The 12,737-nt window shown below is 50.0% G+C and overlaps 5 protein-coding genes across 5 annotated transcripts; 2 read left to right on the top strand and 3 right to left on the bottom strand.

Moving 5' to 3' along the window:
• Window positions 1–502: 502 nt before the first annotated feature.
• On the top strand, window positions 503–1,294 carry ONS95_006429 (uncharacterized protein; the record flags this gene model as incomplete). The annotated part of the gene is made up of 1 exon (XM_058499890.1): window positions 503–1,294. One exon carries the CDS (start codon window positions 503–505, stop codon window positions 1,292–1,294), a length of 792 nt encoding a protein of 263 aa, XP_058349724.1.
• Window positions 1,295–1,600: 306 nt separating this feature from the next.
• Window positions 1,601–2,539, bottom strand: ONS95_006428 (uncharacterized protein; the record flags this gene model as incomplete). Its single annotated transcript, XM_058499889.1, has 1 exon — window positions 1,601–2,539. One exon carries the CDS (start codon window positions 2,537–2,539, stop codon window positions 1,601–1,603), a length of 939 nt encoding a protein of 312 aa, XP_058349723.1.
• Window positions 2,540–3,216: 677 nt separating this feature from the next.
• ONS95_006427 (uncharacterized protein) lies at window positions 3,217–4,857 on the bottom strand (the record flags this gene model as incomplete). The annotated part of the gene is made up of 1 exon (XM_058499888.1): window positions 3,217–4,857. One exon carries the CDS (start codon window positions 4,855–4,857, stop codon window positions 3,217–3,219), a length of 1,641 nt encoding a protein of 546 aa, XP_058349722.1.
• Window positions 4,858–5,238: 381 nt separating this feature from the next.
• Window positions 5,239–7,651, bottom strand: ONS95_006426 (uncharacterized protein; the record flags this gene model as incomplete). The annotated part of the gene is made up of 3 exons (XM_058499887.1): window positions 5,239–7,078; window positions 7,124–7,509; window positions 7,562–7,651. The coding sequence occupies 3 exons, from the start codon at window positions 7,649–7,651 to the stop codon at window positions 5,239–5,241; spliced, it is 2,316 nt and encodes a 771-aa protein (XP_058349721.1).
• A 2,283-nt stretch (window positions 7,652–9,934) lies between these two features.
• On the top strand, window positions 9,935–11,146 carry ONS95_006425 (uncharacterized protein; the record flags this gene model as incomplete). The annotated part of the gene is made up of 1 exon (XM_058499886.1): window positions 9,935–11,146. The coding sequence occupies one exon, from the start codon at window positions 9,935–9,937 to the stop codon at window positions 11,144–11,146; it is 1,212 nt and encodes a 403-aa protein (XP_058349720.1).
• Window positions 11,147–12,737: the final 1,591 nt, after the last annotated feature.

Below are 12,737 nucleotides of genomic sequence, written 5' to 3'. Positions count from 1 at the left end.
TTTTATCCCATAGATGTGCAATAGATGAACATTTGTGCGAATAGCAGTTCAAGGAATAGACAAGGGGTCCGGAAGCCGGGAGATGAGCAGGAGATCTGAACTTTGTTCACGAGCTGTCGATTTTCGGTGGTCCAGCATTTCTCCTTTCCGACTTGAAGCAGTGCACAGAGGGGGCAAGGATCCCTATACACCTTGGGAGATGGGAAACATTTTATTCAAGAGAATTCAGTGTACCTTTTTCCAATTCACATTGGCAGAGACACCAAATATCTGGGATAATCCCGTGAAATATCAAAGGACCCCCTCTCTGTGGCTCATCATCAGTACTAGCGTGTGGCTGAAGCTTCAGCTACATCCCGCTCGTGTCAAAGTGTCTGAATATCAACATCACCCCCCACATTGACAGCCTCTCGAGCCTCAACATCAATTCTGCTGTACAGAACAGCTCCACGGGCCAGATCTCCATTACGCTACTATATCCAGCAACCTCCCGCCTCCTACAATGGAAACAATCGACCCCGCAACCGGTCGACCCCTCCCCTCCGACGCCATCCAACGCATCCTCTTCATCGCCCAATCCGTCCACATCTACAACATTCCCCCTCTAACCAGCACAAAGGGCTACGTCGCCGCAACCTGGACAGCCGACAACAACAAGCGCCAAATCTTCACCGCGCGCCTACGGGTCCTCGAGACCGCAATCCCCACCTCCACCGGCGAGACCCTCAAAACAGATATCCTGCTAGAAGACCCCAAGAACGGCCAGCTGTTTGCAGCAGCTCCTTATACGGCGCCGGTGATTGTCGAGCAGGTTCTTGACTCGAGTCGGTTTTTTGCGGTGAGGGTTGAGGGGGAAGGGGGAAGGAAGGCGGTTCTGGGCATGGGGTTCGAGGAGAGGAGTGAGGCGTTTGATTTCAGTGTTGCGCTGCAGGAGGTTAGGAAGACGTTGGGCTTAGAGGATAGTGCGAAGTATGGGGGACGGAAACCGGTGAAGGAGGAGAAGCCGCAGGAGAAGAGGGATTTCAGTCTGAAGGAGGGGGAGACGATAACGGTGAGTATTGGGGGGAGGGGAATGGGCAGGAGGAATAATAATAAGGAGGAATCTAGTGCTGGGTTGGGAGGATTCTCGTTACCTCCTCCGCCTGGAGGGTCGTTGGGATCGTTGTTACCTCCTCCACCGAGTGCACAGGAACTTAAGGCGCAGAAGAGACTCAGTCAGAATTACGAACCACCGAAAGCTGGAACGATTGAGGATCTGGGGTTTGATGATGGAGAGTTTGGAGAGTTCCAGTAGGATGATCAAATTAAATGCCGTCAAACTGCCAGACTTCCGCCATTGAATGATCCTAATTCTTTGTCCTTCTCCATGCTTGCGCAATGCTTCAATCACCTACGCCAACCATCTACCTTCTATCCTCCGGTATGTTGTCTCCATGAATGCAAATCCACCTGCCTTAATTCAACTCCATCTTTTATATGCATCAACTCTTACACTCCGAAATCGTATCCAAACGCGCTATCCCACAGAAGCTTGCCTTGAGACTCTCCGGTCCAATTCTTTCTCTTCTTCAGCTCCAGCCTGCTCTCTAGCAGTTGGAGGTCAAATACCTAAACATCCAGGAAAACTGTGTCGTTTGAGCGTGGAATCGGGTACAAGCAAATCATGTGTCGCCAATAGCCGAAAGTCAACACCATCCACAGACGCAGACCTCCTTGAAAGACTGAGAGCATGTGAGTTATATTTTTCACATATCGTCGACTCCTTCTCTGCCCTCTCTTCACTTTCTCCTCTAGGAGGCTCAGAAATATATTCAGACATATCCTCCCTCGTACACCCTTCAACGCCCTGCTCCTCCTGCTCCTGCTGTCCCGACGGCGGCGGCCAAAACATACACGGAAACAACCCCTGCGGCCTAAACTCAGGCTGTTCCGGATCCAAACTCATCATCCTCCCCCTCTCCCTCCACCTCCCCATCTCCAACCCATCAGAAACCCCCTGCTGATACCCCCAATCCTGCTCTCGCCTATACACATCCAACCCGTTCCGGCCCTCCTCCTGCTCCTTCTGCGCCCACTGCTCTCTCCTCTGAATCTCACCAGCAAGCTGCTCCAACCGAGCACAAATCGTCTGTTCCTGCTGCCTGCACTGTCCCAATCGACTCTTCACCCAACCAAGCTGTTTCCGAATTTTGCGATGAGCAGGCCGCAAGTGGTGTTGTAGCAGCTTAGATTCCAAAATGGGGATCTTGTGCATCAATTGGGTTGCGGTTTGAGCTTGGACGTGCAGGGAATCAATCAGGTATGTTCTTTCGAGGTGGAGTTCTTCGATCGTGCGGAGGGGAGGAGGGTCGCTGCTTGGCTTGTGCCTGTCCCAGATGGGGAAGGGGAAGGGGAAGAAATCTGAGGATTGAGGCGAGGAAGGACTGGGCCAGTAGAAATTGGAAGATATTGGTGTGTCGAGAGAGCTGCTGGATAGCGGATTGTGGTCTTCCCAATCGTTTGGACGGAACCCTCCGCCGATAGGATATTGTGCAGCCATAAAATTGTGATATGAGATTGGATTTATATCACAATACCCGAGCGCTTGCCACTGCAACAATAAAATAAGCGCGAATTGTGGTAGTATTGGATGGTATAGGGTCGACAAGGTAGGGATTCCCAGGAGACCCGACGCCGTGGACACAGATCCTTCTATAACCCTTCCAAAGCCATGAATAAAGAGTCGCGGGGACAGGGGTTGCACGTTGGAGAGTTTTCCTCGCGACAAAGAAGTTGGTTTGGGGTAGGACTAGGATTCTAGACGCTGGTGACAAAGAGGGCAACTATCAGATTGGGAATGCTTTATCCGAATAGGCAATGCGGGAACTTTTCCTTTCAAAACATTGCTCGGTTTCGGTTGCCGATTAGCGCCTTGCGCAGGAAAAGGCGATGTTATGAATGGATATACGGAGGTACATGCCCCGATACTGAGATGTGGAGATTTTCATATCCGAAATTCGAAACGGCACGGGAGGATTGACTGAAGACGGATCAAGAACGGCAAGATGAAGAATGAAATATAACCCACTCGAATTGAACTGGGAACACAAAAACAAAAGGAAAATAGAGTATCCAAGCAGCAATCAAAAAGACAACAAAACCATCGTCCAAACGACCGTAGAGTCAGATCGACAGAACCAAAGGAAAGCAAAGACAAGAAAGGGGTATTATTCCGTATCATACACTCAACGCCGACCTCGACTTGACAGGATCCAAAATATCACTCGCCCTTCTCATCCTCTCGATAATAACCTGTTCCTCGCTCTCCCACCTTCCAACAGTATCCTTCTTCTCGCCCCCAAAGCCCAACCATCCAGAGCTCTGACCATCCTTCGTCTCTTTCTCCTCTCTTGCCATCTTTCCTACCATGGTCATCCAATTCCCAAGTCCGACCTCAAGGCACTGCTTGCATTTAGTCTTGGCATCTTTATCAACTCCCTTCCGGCGCAATTCCTCTTCTGCAAGATCAACGGCTTCTCGGGTCCATGCTAGGCCGTCTTCCCTGCTTGTCTTGGTGCTTTTGGAGGCGTACAGAACTTCCCCAATGTACGTCATTATCCCAGCCTCTTCACATCTCTCCTTTGGAGTCCTCAGCGGCGGTGCCGTCCCATCATCTGGTGGAGGTGGGTACTGTGGCGGTGTGATTGTTGAGCGAATTATATCTCGGGCTATGTTGAGTAGACCTCTCTGTTCCTCATCTGGCGTAAGTGTTGATCGCATTGTCGTCGAAATCTCTGGCAAAGACCTTCGGGCACGGAGGACCGACAGGAATATCGGAAGGGCCAGCGTGAGATTCGAATTCACAGCATGATGTATACCCAATGCAGTTGCGACGGAAAGAATGTTGGCGCTGGGCAGTCCGGAGTCGGCCTTGATGACTCCAGTGGCAGGATCAATGGCTGGCTTCTCCGATTTCGATACCGCGATATCCAATGCCCATTTATGCATTTCCAAAGAAGCCTCTGGTGTCTTCTTGTAATCCAGCCAGATTGCATACGCCAAAGCTGCGTCAATCCTCTGCTTGTCCGTGAATCCTTGTGTCGTCAAGACCCGCATATAATACACTTCTGGTCCCTCAAATGCCGCCTCACAGTCCTCCTCTCGTGGTGCACTCTGCGATCCTGGCGGTACGGGTCGAGGATTCGGATTCGAAGGCCCTATAACCACATTCGCAGGGAAAGCAATATTCCTCGTCCTATCCCGCACATATCCATCCAGATGCTCAGCCGCCCTCGCAGCACCCATCAGCACCTCATAATACCCCCTTCTCCAAGGCTCAGACTTCCCCGTAATATCATATCCCGTCCTCCCAATCCCCGCCACGAGAATCCCTCCCTCATCTGTATCTACAAGCCCGGCTCCATCGATATTTGGATCCTCCAACCTCCGCAGGACATGTCTATATGCCCCGCCCGTACGCGCCCAATCGATCAAACCAACTCCCCCTTCTTCTTCCTGATCCTCGTTGCACTTTGCATTTCTCCAGTCCTTCTTCGTAATCCAAGACCATTCACTGGGAGATGGGTATTTGTGATTGAGGTACTCCTGCTGCACTCCAAATACAAGAACCAGCATCAAGAAACCTCCTGTCCATAAGACGGCTGTGTATTTTCCGGCCTTCCATACCTCGTCCTTGATCCAATCCTTTCGTTCTGTGGTGAGAAATCGAGCTGTTGGTTTGCGGGGACGAGCCGAGAGGAATGGGAGTTGAGGCCGCGACTGGCAAGACAGGGTATTTTGTGTGAATGGTCGAGGGGAGTTAGGGGGCCGGAAGGGCCGGAGAAGAAGTATTCGTCTTATGGGGAACCTGGGGCGCATTTTGATGTGATGATGCGATCGATGTCAAGAGAGCTTGAGCTCGATGTTCAATCGAGAACTCCACCTGGCGCTGGACTTGGCTGTGGCCTGAAGGAGCCAGGCACAAAACCTATTAGCGAAATCGACCCCCGAATGGTAAACAATGATTAAATGCAATGATGTTCTACATTCGCAATGTGCGGTACTATCCTTACTAGCTATAAAAAGAACTCGCTCGCATCATGCTCGTAAATTAGAGCTGGGTATCGTTCGTGCACCTTATAGTCCGGCTCCGTCCTTACATCCTTCATAAAGCCGCCGTGCCAAATTAGCCGTACATTCGTAACCCCAGGCCATTAACGCCAAAAAATACCGAGATCCCTGTCTTCATCATACAACTCCTCATGGTGTGAAAGGCTTCCACCCAGTCTTCTCTTTCTTCGCGTATAGTTCCAATACGGCCTTGATATAGGCCGCGGCATCATTCGTTGTGGTCCATGGTCCCAAGCATTCAGGCGCATGAAGTTCCTTCAGATCTGCTTGTACTCTGTGCGCTTCCTTCCAGCATTGGTCCCGTTTTTGTTCGTTTTCTCCCAAGGCTCTCAAGAAATTGGGATCTCGATTGCCAGTCTGCAGAGTCTCCAGATAACAGCGACCAAGCTCCTCTCTCATAATCGCTCCTAACTGCACGCTCAATGCATGATAGATTGGCATATTCTTGACAAGGCCCTCCAACCACACCCAAAGTTTGAGACCACCTTCCCAAGAACTGGCGCTCCGCGACTTGAATGCACGGTCTTTGGCGGCAAATGATGTCATATACATGGCAATACATTCCAGAGCGACTGCAAGCCCAAGCTTCCGCTGAGCTTCTGAGACAGAATCAATCCCTTTAGCTTTGATTTGCAAAATCTCGTCCATCTTCCGCTTGAGCTTCAAAGAATGATCATTGAGCTTCTGAAACTCGCCATGCAGTCGTTCATCCATAGGATGTCGTTCTCCGTTGGAACGAGGCTTCTCTGCGGACGCCGGTGTGCTGGTAGCCATTGTCTGAGGGGTCCGAGCATTTCCATCATTCGAATCAACCCTTCTCATTGCCACAGTCTTCATCGCATTAGGAGTAGCCAAAAGATTTTTCTGACTGGGCGCTGAAGAAGCAGGTGACTTGAAAGCTGGTTCCAAGGAAGTTTTTGCTTTGGCAATATTAATATCAGGTAATTTCGCACGCTTCGATGCAGGTTCAGCTGCATCAGAGTCACTAGGACGTTTCTTAGACGGCGTAGGCTTCGGCGTGATTGTCGGTTCGTCCTCAGAGTCTGCTTCGAAAGTCGGGTTCAACCGAGCTCGTCGCTGTTTCTCAAGGGTCAAAAATTCCTTGCTTGGCTTCGCCTGAATCCCAAGAATTCGCTGTATATCCTTTGCTCGCCGCTTCTTGTATCTCAACTTTACGATCAAAGTATCCTTGGTCGTGGGAGGCCTCTTGCTAGATTCCCCAGGATGCTTCCTTGGCGGATGTCCAACTTTCGGTGTCTTCCTAGCAACTCCAGGAACATCAGGCCGTCGAACCTCTTCGTACCGAGCTCCGACCGTATCCCGTGGATTTTTCTCTGCATTCTGCTCGGGTGTATTCTCTGCCTGCATTTCATCTTTCTTTGCTTTCTTTTCGCTCAATCGGTCCAATTCTCGATCCAGTAGAGGATGGAGCGCAAGAGGTAACATCTCGGGAAGTGGTCGCAGAGGCGAAGGACTCCTTGAGGAAACGGAAGATAAGGGAGATTTCGCCCTCGTCTTTTCTGCTCGTACAACAATAGTGTTATCAAGATCGGGCCTCGGTGAAAAGGTTTTGGACCCCGACTCTATGTCAAATAAGTCATCTGGTAGCGGTGGTAGTCGGTCTGGAAGTGGGGTTGGTTTCTCGGCTTTGGGCGTTGATTTTCTTGCTTGAGGCGAGTCTCTTGGTGTCGACTGCTTCATGGGCGAAGCTCTATTCACCGGCGTATTTGTTGACTCAATCTTAGTACGCTTCTCGGGCTGTTTTCCATCAGACTCCATTGGCCGCTTTTTCTGCTCGGGTGGTTTGACATCATATGTGCTCCGAGGAGGCGATTTAGGCCGAGGGGGAAGCTGGTGTTTAGGAGGTTCTCGTATTTGTGGTATCGACTTCACGGGAGTATGATTTGAGCTCGAAATGGGATGTCCATTAGCAGTAGGAGTACTCGTTTTCGAGCTTGGCAGCGCAGGTCTGAAAATATTAGCACAAAACTCTATGAAAGAATGGCGCACTCACTTCATGTCCCTGGGCTTTTCCTTTGAAGGCAACGCGCCATTTTGTCTCCCTTCCTCCAATCCAGGTCGCGGAGAAGGCTTGGCACCTGTTTTCAGACTTTTATAGTCTGCGATAGAGATCTTCTTGGAGGGTATCTTCAAATCTCTGGCATTGGCATGACTGGGGGTTGTGGCACTGCTTCGCGCTGCCAAACTTGCTGGAGATCCACTCTCAATTCTTGCTTGCCAATCGCCCTCTGCTCGTGCCACGCCACGCTGACTCTCCGAGATCATAGTCATATGTTGTAGGTATCGAACCTCATAGTTCGCGAAGGGTGTGCCCCGGTCCTCGTAGGAGGAAGTTTCTCGGAAGGGATGATCGGTTGGGACTGTTAGGAGGTGGGGTTCCTAGGCTTGTCAGCGGGAACAGGGGAGCTTCGTCTAGGCATGAGCAACATACGTGTGGTAAGAAGAGCTTCTTCAGGTCAAATATTTGTTTGTCTGCAAGTTGTAGTGCTTTCAAAGCTGTGCTAGATTGCTTGGTATCCATGTTGACTGATATGGTCAGACTCGTTCTTTGTCGGTTGTCACAAAGACTCGGAATGAAAGAAGCCAGCCGTACCTCGTAAGATATCTCCACGATACGCCAAAATGGTATATTCAATAATAGCGATACTCGCATTCACTGGTGATCGATATCAAGGGCCATTCATTGTTGCTCCTCCCCGCCTAGATCCCAGCGCAACCGCATAGACGTCAGCGCAAGCCCAATTGTATCCCCAGCCAAGCATCGACTCGAGTCCGTAACCTGTGGTCGATAGGAGGAATGTCTTGCGCGCGCGACGCGATAGTACTTGTCGGAAGATGTATTCGATAATGAGGATGTTGGGCAAGGTGAACTTCCAGCTTGATGCGGGTCTGATCCCGTCGAGGTCTGACCCTTGTAATCATGTGACTAGATGCAAGTAGCCGCTGAGTCAGCCTCTTTATGCATATCTGGGCCAATTGCCAATGATTTCTAAACAATCTGATGTTCTATTGTTTATGTGCTTGTGCTTTGTGATGTCCATGATTGTTTCTAAAACTCACGGAAATATCGACCGGGGCAAACTGCATCGAAGTTGGATCATGTCTGGGGAAGCAGATTTAGACTGCCTTATTTACCTTTACCTTTATTGTTCACGTGCGTTGGGTGGGTGACTTTCACATGGTCAAGTTTCTCCGGTGTTCATTACCTTAGTTGGTAGTATGCTGTTGACATGTTGAATTTCTTTTGGTCGGTAATTTCCGAATCTGTAGTTGTACATTTTAGGAAAGGATTCCTGTAAGTAGAGCCGCATGTTTAGGCTTAATAATTGGGTTTGCAACATTGTCTTGGTAATTCTTTTCTCAACGATCAACGCCGCTGACTTATTCCCCCACATTGACACTGAACCACTATTCCAGTGGACACCTCACAGTGGCTTCCTTGACTCTGCTCTTCTCGGATGTCTCGGCAGACTGAAGGGTCATATTTGGAGTTTGCAACCAAAGATCCGAAAAGGAGTTACTGGTATCTGTTCCTTGGCGTCTCTCGGGCTGATGCAGTTGGCATTATGTTCAGACTCAGAGTGCGATGTTGTCGACACGGTAGTTTACTGGTTTCCATAGAGTGCGTCATCAGAGCCTCAGCCTTACCAGAGCAGAGCATCCTAGCCGTAGCTCTGCGTGTCCACCTCTTTTGGTTCCTCACCCTCATCCTTCATAACCCTCCGAGTTATCAATCCGGATCTTACCCATAGTGGTCAACTCATGCACCTACCCTGCTTGGACATGTCACCAAGATATAATACCTCGCACTCGCCTTGCTAGGCAGTACGGCCCTTACGGTGCTTTCCCATACCTCCGTAAAGTACGGCACCACTCCCTGGAAGTCGAGTAATGGTGCATTTCCAGAGCCGTTCGGCTGCATGAAGCTCTACCACTTACAGTCCAGCGTCGGCCCCCGGATTTTAGATTGTGCCGCCAGAGCGAGAGAGAGTCAGCAAGTTGGAAGTGAAGAGGAGCGAGCTTTCTAAGCATCAAAGGTATTCCGTCGTTCCATGACTCTGAGATTACCTAGGTACCCGCAAACAGCTCTAGCCACGCCATATCAACCAATAGACGCCTCCTCTGACCCCATGAGGCTTCCTGACGCAGACCACTGAATTGCGTGCTAAGCACCTGCCGGAGCGATGAACACACCAGATCTACAGGGTTATCTACCCCTGGTAGTGCCCAGTAGTCGCCCTGGCATGCCCACTCGAGCCACTATCTTGGCTCTGACGACCGAGGTGGTGCCCCTCGGTGCCTCTCGTATCCCTGCCAGAGTATCGCTGCAACCTCTTCGCGTCCCTCCACCGCTAAGGTTAGGTTAGACCTGCTCGTCTCTTATCCTCGATGAAAAAGAAGATGGCCCCCTCCTTCCCATCACCGATGTTCGTTTTCGATCCTATATCTATACCTTTGCTACAAAATCTGGACCTCACCCTCCTCATGGCGTGCAGCAACCAATTTCGGATGATCCGTAAAAGACGATTTACTTTCCGTTCCATCTGAAATTCAATCCTACGGCCAGTTGAAACTCGAATTGAATACGCCGAAATTCACGGGACACATCCAAATTTTGGTACACATTGCTTGACGCTCAAGCGATAGAAGATATATATTCAATGTCAGTCCAATCAACTTCCTTTACTTTCATCGCTGACTTTGTGCCAGATCTTCAGGTACATACCTAGCCATTGAGGCGCAAGCAACAAGCTTCCACAGCTTGCAATCTCATACAGTACACGATATATCGCCATCTTTCACCATGACTCTCGATCACCACCCCGTTCAAAACAGTGAGGTTTACCTCATGCACGCCTCTCACGCTCCTTCAGTACCACCACCATCTCCCCCATCTCCAGCTACACCATGTGAGCGAGAATTATCACCTCCCTTGGACGACCTGATGTCCATGACACCACCATTGCTCTCAGACGTATGTGGCTCAAGCTTCAGTGGTCGCCTGTCAAATGCTGTTCATGTTCTCGGAACTGAAGCTACAGCTCTTTCATGTCTCACTCGCCTCTATGAGACTGAGCCCATTGCCCGAGGAGGATTCAACTCGGCAGTCGAAGCTATCACCAGACATCGAGGGGAGATAGGTCAATTGGTAATCTGTGGCATCGGGAAGAGTGGGCACATCGCCAAAAAGCTGGTCGCGACGATGAACAGCCTCAAGATTCGCTCAACTTACCTCCATCCAACCGAAGCTCTTCATGGCGATCTGGGAGTTATCGGAAGACATGATACGATCCTTCTGATCACGTTCTCCGGAAAGACTCCTGAGCTCCTGTCTCTTCTACCTCACTTTGATTCATCTCTTCCTCTTCTCATCATGACTTCCCACACTCACCCATCGACTTGCGAGATCATCAAACAAAGACCAGACGCCATCCTCCTCCCAGCACCAATTCACAAATCCGAAACCGACTCCTTTGGATTCAATGCCCCAACAACCTCCACCACCATGGCCCTGGCACTGGGAGACGCCCTCGCAGTAGTCATCTCCAACGAACTACACATCAATGTCCAAGCAGTATTCTCTTCAAACCACCCAGGAGGAGCCATCGGACAGGCCGTTCAAGGACCAAAGAAGATCTCCGATCTTACCATTCTATTCGAATCCATCCCAGAAATGGACCACCGAGCAATCACAGGTGCGCATGTTCTCATGTCAGCGTACAAATCTACTTCCGGATGGGTTCGACACGGTGACGACATGGTTGTTCCTCCTCGACGCATCACGAGACTGCAACCGGATGATATGGATGAGCCAGCAACCTGTATCAATGGTCTGATGGTTCCGAGCAAGGATTGGATCCAAATTCCAGCCGATACCTCGATCATCTCGGCTCAAGAATGGATCACAAGCAGGCGTGTAGCCGGGGAGATGAAGTACGATGACGACGCTATCCTAGCGATGATTGTAGAAGGCGAAGTTGCGGGAGTGACTGAAATAGGAACTGTCATGGCATGAAGGAGCATTTACTTTTTACATCTGATGGGACATCCGAGGCATTTGAATCATGGCGTTTGGGAATGGGGGAGGCAATTTTGCTGGGAATGAAAGAAGTGCTAGAGCAGCCTTCACATCATGTATTTCTTCACGGGCAGCGGGCGAGCATCGCAACTCATGGGTATGGTGGGCATTTCGAATCTCAGCGATGGTGAAAGTGTAGATAGATGGAGGGGTGGTTTAGCGGTTACGTCTGATGATTTCACGGCTGCATTGAATGGGAAAAAGGCATTTTGCATCAGACTTGGAACTGAACAATCTTCGTTCCTCTCATCTTCAGCTGTGTGAACATAGCCAAGCATATTGTCACGGCCCACCGAGGAGAATTGAATCATTGCTCCTCCCATCCTCAGATCTCCCGCCCTTCATTTTTCTCTCTCGATCCTCACCGTCATTCACCAGCACAATTCTTCACCTTCCGCTTCAAGTCCAGACCAAATCTTTCTCAACATCCAATCCCCAACCACAACTCCACCCCAAGTCTCGCCTCGCCTCCGAAAAATCCGAGAAACCCACAAAAGATAACAAAAGATAACCGCGATCCCCTTGCATGCCAAGCATAACACAAACGGGTCCCGAATCGAAATCCGATATTGCAACCTAAAGTCGATCAAACAATGGGAGCCGAATAAGCTGCCAAGTGATTCGGGGATTGATGACTTGTGGCTGGGAATCGGGATATCACATGTTAAAGCGAAGAGACAGAACCTGGAAGCGGACCTCGCGGACGCAACAGAGAGTCGTAGCCGAACGCGGTGAACCTTGAACAGGTGGGGCCGAAATCCAGCTCCATGGAGAGCCGGAACTTTGCTTTTCCATCACGAATCCCACACGGAAGTGACGAGGACAACACCCCTATTGATCTCCCTCCTCTCAACTTTTCCATGGCAGGAGAAACCCGAGTCTCTCAAGACCAGTGTTGATGCATAACATCTCCAATAGCCCAAGCCTCACACCCTCAATACCCTGCAGATTGAACTCATTCCGAAAATGGGATGCCCTCCAGCGAGGGATTGCTCCACGTGGGCGAAGGCAGAGGTCGTGGCGTCTCCGCGAGAAAAGGGCGAACATGAAAATGATCCGGAGATCGTCATTTGAAGGCGTTCTTTGTCTGCGAGAAAATGTGATAACAATAAATAGCTCGTGAAGCAAGGGACTTGTTCGATTCAATTTTTTTGGTCGGTTATTCCGTCTTCTCTTTTCATTCTTTTGGTCGGTCAAGCATCTCCATCGTCTTCATCAAGACATATTCGCCTCTATCTTGCATTATCAACAACAACGCAATAATGCATCTCTCAATTCTTGTTCTCTCGCTATTCACAGCTTCAGTGCTTTCCCATCCACCAGTCTCAAATCCTCGACAAGTTCTCTCGTCAAATCAGCCAGATATCCAAGATCTGTACGCATACGATCCAGAACAGAAGCCATTGCACACAACAGTCTTGATGAGCATGGCAAAAGCACAAGCTACTGCAGGAACGAAACATATCCGAGGCAGAGGCAGTGTTTGACTTTTTGTTTGGACGAGTTGAGATGGTGTTAAGTCCATGAC

Source organism: Cadophora gregata, assembly GCF_030347475.1.
Source record: "Cadophora gregata isolate MNR1 chromosome Unknown scaffold_18, whole genome shotgun sequence".
Classification (NCBI taxonomy): Eukaryota; Fungi; Ascomycota; class Leotiomycetes; order Helotiales; family Ploettnerulaceae; genus Cadophora; species Cadophora gregata.
The sequence above is the reverse complement of the archived record's forward strand: the minus strand, read 5'-3'. Positions and strand labels throughout refer to the sequence as shown.